At 50.9% G+C, this 5,290-nt stretch overlaps 1 protein-coding gene across 1 annotated transcript in view; it reads right to left on the bottom strand.

Annotated features, from left to right (window-relative positions):
• Window positions 1-5,290, bottom strand: part of LOC125030477 — a 31,966-nt gene that overhangs the window by 23,082 nt on the left and 3,594 nt on the right. Inside the window, 2 exon segments of the mRNA XM_047620516.1 lie at window positions 6-210; window positions 212-1,854. Coding sequence (XP_047476472.1) covers window positions 6-210; window positions 212-1,507 — 1,501 coding nt within the window. The 5' untranslated portion in view covers window positions 1,508-1,854.

Below are 5,290 nucleotides of genomic sequence, written 5' to 3'. Positions count from 1 at the left end.
CTTGCAGGCGACCGTCGGCAGCTTGTCGGTGGCCCACTGCACGGTGATGAGGCTGCAATAAGCGAGCAACAGCGCCGACACGTGCGAGACCAGACACTTCCCGTGGACTTTAGCGTGTAGTTCCGGGACGCTCACGTACACCAGCAGCGTGATGCCCAAGAACACGCAGGACACCAGCAGAAGGACCGGGTAGAGGTACGAGTACATGGACCGTGCAGGCTTTGCTCTCTTTGTCCTTTTCGCGGAAACAGACGAGCGGCAGCATGCGTATCACATTGTCTTCGTGGTCCAGGAAATTGTCCATGCAGTAGCGGTCGGGCGCGAAGTACTGCTTGAACACCGGGACGTATAGAGTGCCGTCGGTCATGAGGTGGAAGACGTCGGTCGCTACTTCGTGAGGTTCCATGAGGAAGTACTCTTTGCACAGGGGATAGCCCGTCACCATCGTCACATTCCCCGTGAAGCCGACGGCTGGCACGATGGCGTCCCCGCTGTGCTCGTAGAAGACGGGATTCCACCTCTGGCTCTCGTTCGTGGCGGGCAAACACGCGTCCTCGTGGTATTCGTCCTGAGGGCAGCACTTCCGTACGCAGGTGTTGTCCTTGCACGTCTCCCTGTGCTCGTCGTTGGGGTCCAGGAAACACAAGTTGGCTATGTACTGTGGCGCGCCCCCTTGTGACTCCGCATCTATCGCCACGCAGTATTTCTCAGGAAACTGCGGTTGAATCATGGGCGGCAGCCACTTCAGGAGCGTCATGCCGGACTGGTACAAAAGACTAGCATTCTTGTCGTCCAACATCAGTCGCAGCTTGTTCCACTTATCCGGACAGACGACTTCGCGGGGCCCGACCTCCCTCGCGTCCCAAATCATGACTTTCGTATCGACGAGCACAGGCGGCGAGAAAACGCCTCCTTCGCGGGCGATGCAAGAGCCGTCCTTCGCTTGCATGTGGCCGGGGGCGCAGCAGGTGGGGACCGAGGGCGGGGGCACGCACACGTGAGCCAACCAGTTACTACCTGGCGTATGTTCTATACAATACTCGGTGTAAATCCTGTTGCCCCAGACCAGACTCCCATTAACCATCAGCGAGAATTCGAATCCTTCTTTGGAATCGAGAACCATCTGCAGCGCTGGCTGGAAGCACGGCGGAGGGCCCGCAATGGAAACGTTCCCGAAAGCAGTGGTATTGAACGCCCGGCGCTCGAACGTGTGCATATTTATTACTGCAACGATCGTCCTCTTGTCGCTACACGCGTTCCCGTCCCACTCCTGGTCGCCTCTGCAGAAGCACTTGAAGAGGGTGGCGTTGGCCATGCTATCGCGGACGTAGTCGTCGTGCTCTAGATAAGGGAAGCCGTCCTCGTAGTCGTAATCATAGTCGTACACATTGATCGGCTTCGGATAATCCTCTGCAAGGCCCGGGTACTCGGCTATGTCCTCCGCCGCCGCCGCCAACAGGGGGACCGCCGCCGCCAGCGCGAGGAGACGCAAGAACCTCAAAGCCATCGCGGGAAACACTGACTATCTCGTAATTTGACGCGCTCTGCTTGCCCTCCGCTCAGCCCATCCCAGCATGAGCCTCATCACGCCGCGCGCTCTCTTTCTCCCACTTTTCTCCTCCGAATTTCTTTCTCTCGGGCAATTCTGGCGCCACCATCACTCACATGGCTATTCCGCGCCGCTCTGTTTACTACTGGGCACAATCCTCCTCCTCCTCCACTAATGAGGCAAAACTTCAGGTCTTGCAACCTCCCTCTTCTACTGCAACCACCGACAACTTCGACAAAAGATTGTTTATAAACCGTATTTTCCTTATCCTCGCTGTTGCTTCTCTCTTTCGACGACGACCCTTCCTGAAATGAAAAATGACTGATTAGTTAGAGACAAGCCAGACGTCATATAAACAAAAATCGGCTTCGAAATAAACACATGCAATTTACAAGCCGCATGTACATGTACTTGACAGCATATAACCAAACACGTACATAACTGCTAACGCCGTTTATTCCTTCATTAGTCATTCCCCGAAAATTCCCCTTTTTCTGAAGCTTATTAATCTTCCCTAGCGAGTTCTGGCACCTTCCCCTAATTACGGCAAGAAAAGTGTATACGCACAGGCAGGGGCGGTTATGTATACAACACTAGGGCGTCAACACGACTTGTATACACAGGATAAGGTTACACGCCAAAGTTGTTAAGGCATTTGTGGCAGAGGGAGGCTGTGTGATCTGGAGGGCGTTGTGTGTGTGTCCAAGGCGAGAGTACTTCCGTTGATAGGCGTCAATATTTGCAAGGGACACTATTTTATACCCTTATACACTATTTTAGAGAAGAGAGAGAAAGGAAGAGAGAGGAGAGAGAGAAAGGGGGAGAGAGAAGAGAGAAAAAGGGAGAGAGAGAAGAGAGAGAAAGGGAAAGAGAGAAGAGAGAGAAAGGGAGGGAGGGAAGAAGGAGAAAGGGAGAGAGAGAAGAGAGAGAAAGGGAGAGAGAGAAGTGAGACAAAGAGCTGGGTAAAAGAAAAGAAAAAAGAGCACTTTCCCGGATGGACGTCAATATTTAGAAATTACATCATTATATACTTTTTTCTACCAAGAGCTAAATGAAATGCCTGAGAAATAACAGAGTTGACGTCCATACTGGGGAAATGACATCACTATATGCCTCTTTTTTCCTATGAAACGCCTGTTAAGAAGAAAAAAAAAGTCGAGAGGATTTTCAATGATGGGCGTCAAAATTTGGAAGGGAAACCTTTATATATTTTTTTCTATTCCTATCAAGTGGGGTAAACGAAACCGCAAAGATTTTTAATGAATGTTGTTCATTCCACGTTTGTTACAAGATTATCGAAACTCGTACAGAAAAGTGTGTGTGTGTGTGTGTGTGTGTGTGTGTGTGTGTGTGTGTGTGTGTGTGTGTGTGTGTGTGTGTGTGTGTGTGTGTGTGTGTGTGTGTACTTACACTCTCTCACTCTCCCTCTCTCTCTCTCACACACACACACACCAAGGAAACACATCCCAGTCCCCAATACACATTTCAAACGCCCCGACACAGGTTTTTATCAGCCCAAGATAAAAGAAATACGACATGCCAGATTCCGTTGAACAGATTCGTCAAAGTACCTCGTTTATGGCCCACATATTTCGCCCTAATTTGCGTTCAAATCGGCTATGCGGGAGGTAATGAAATGTATTTATACATTAGCGACTCACTCACACCTGTGTAAAATGATTTCACCTGCTCGTTTTCATGCCTTCGCACTCTCCTGGGTCAACTTTCAGATGGGGTTAAGTCTGTCTGTCTGTCTGTCTGTCTGTCTCTCTCTCTCTCTCTCTCTCTCTCTCTCTCTCTCTCTCTCTCTCTCTCTCTCTCTCTCTCTCTCTCTCTCTTCCTTCTCTCTCTCTCTCTCTCTCTCTCTCTCTCTCTCTCTCTCTCTCTCTCTCTCTCTCTCTCTCTCTCTCTCTCTCTCTCTCTCTCTCATTCTCATTCTCATCCTCTTCCTTACCTTCTCAATTAGACTCTCCTTCACCCTCTCCCTAATGCTCACCCTCACCCTCATCCTCTCCCTTTCCCATTCCCTCTTACTCTCCCTGATCATCATCCACTCTCTCTCTCTCTCTCTCTCTCTCTCTCTCTCTCTCTCTCTCTCTCTCTCTCTCTCTCTCTCTCTCTCTCTCTCTCTCTCTCTCTCTCTCTATCTCTATCTCTCTCTCTATCTCTCTCTCTATCTCTCTCTCTCTATCTCTCTCTCTCTATCTCTCTCTCTCTATCTCTCTCTCTCTATCTCTCTCTCTCTATCTCTCTCTCTCTATCTATTTATCTATCTATCTCTCTCTATCTATCTATCTCTATCTATCTATCTATCTCTATCTATCTATCTCTATCTATCTATCTCTATCTATCTATCTCTATCTATCTATCTATCTCTATCCATCTATCTCTATCTATCTATCTCTATCTATCTATCTCCTTAATCTCTCTCTCCCTCTCTATCTCTCTCTCTCCCGTTCTATCTCTCTCTCCCGCTCTATCTCTCTCTCCCTCTTTATCTCTCTGTCTCTCTTCCCCTCTTATCCTTTTCCTTCTCCGTCTCCTTCACCCTCCCTCTCCTTCTCCCTCACCCTCCTTTTCCCTCTCCTTATCCCTCACCCTTCCCTCTCCCTCTCCTTCTCCCTCACCCTCCCTCTCCTTCTCCATCACCCTCCCTCTCCCTCACCCTCCCTCTCCCTCTCCTGCTCCCTCACCCTCCTTCTCCATCTCCCTCACCCTCCCTCTCCCTCTCCTGCTCCCTCACCCTCCTGCTCCATCTCCCTCACCCTCCCTCACCCTCCCTCTCCCTCTCCCTCACCCTCCCTCTCCCTCTCCTGCTCCCTCACCCTCCTTCTCCATCTCCCTCACCCTCCTGCACCATCTCCCTCACCCTCCCTCTCCCTCACCCTCCCTCTCCCTCACCCTCCCTCTCCCTCTCCTGCTCCCTCACCTTCCTTCTCCATCTCCCTCACCCTCCTGCTCCATCTCCCTCACCCTCCCTCTCCCTCACCCTCCCTCTCCCTCTCCCTCACCCTCCCTCTCCCTCTCCTGCTCCCTCACCCTCCTTCTCCATCTCCCTCACCCTCCCTCTCCCTCTCCTGCTCCCTCACCCTCCTTCTCCATCTCCCTCACCCTCCTTCTCCATCTCCCTCACCCTCCCTCTCCCTCTCCTGCTCCCTCACCCTCCTTCTCCATCTCCCTCACCCTCCCTCTCCCTCTCCTTCTCCCTCACCCTCCTCCTCCTTCTCCCTCTCCCTCTCCCTCTCCCTCACCCTCCTGCTCCATCTCCCTCACCCTCCCTCTCCCTCTCCCTCACCCTCCCTCTCCCTCTTCTTATCCCTTACCATTACCCTCCCTCCCTCCCCCCCCCCCCCCCCCCCCCCCTCCCTCATCGCAACTATATAAACAAGGCGTGTCCTGATTTCCCGGGGATTCTTTCTATCTTTCCTGATTTCCTTACTTCCTGTTTTTAGAGTTGTGGTTGTTGCTTTTTTTTTTTTTTTTTTTTTATTTTGTCCTTCTCCTTCTTTCTCTTTCTCTTTCTCTTTCTCTTTCTCCTCCTCCTTCTCTTTCTCTTCTCTTTCTCTTTCTCTTTCTCCTTCTCTTTCTCTTTCTCCTTCTCCTTCTCTTTCTCTTTCTCCTTCTCTTCCTCTTTCTCCTTCTCCTTCTCTTTCTCTTTCTCCTCCTCCTTCTTCTTCTGTTCCCATTTACTTCCCTCTAATAACGAATTAATTGTCATCACGGCTTAATCATTGAAATGCT

This window comes from Penaeus chinensis, chromosome 11 (assembly GCF_019202785.1).
Source record: "Penaeus chinensis breed Huanghai No. 1 chromosome 11, ASM1920278v2, whole genome shotgun sequence".
In the NCBI taxonomy this organism is placed as follows: Eukaryota; Metazoa; Arthropoda; class Malacostraca; order Decapoda; family Penaeidae; genus Penaeus; species Penaeus chinensis.
The sequence above is the reverse complement of the archived record's forward strand: the minus strand, read 5'-3'. Positions and strand labels throughout refer to the sequence as shown.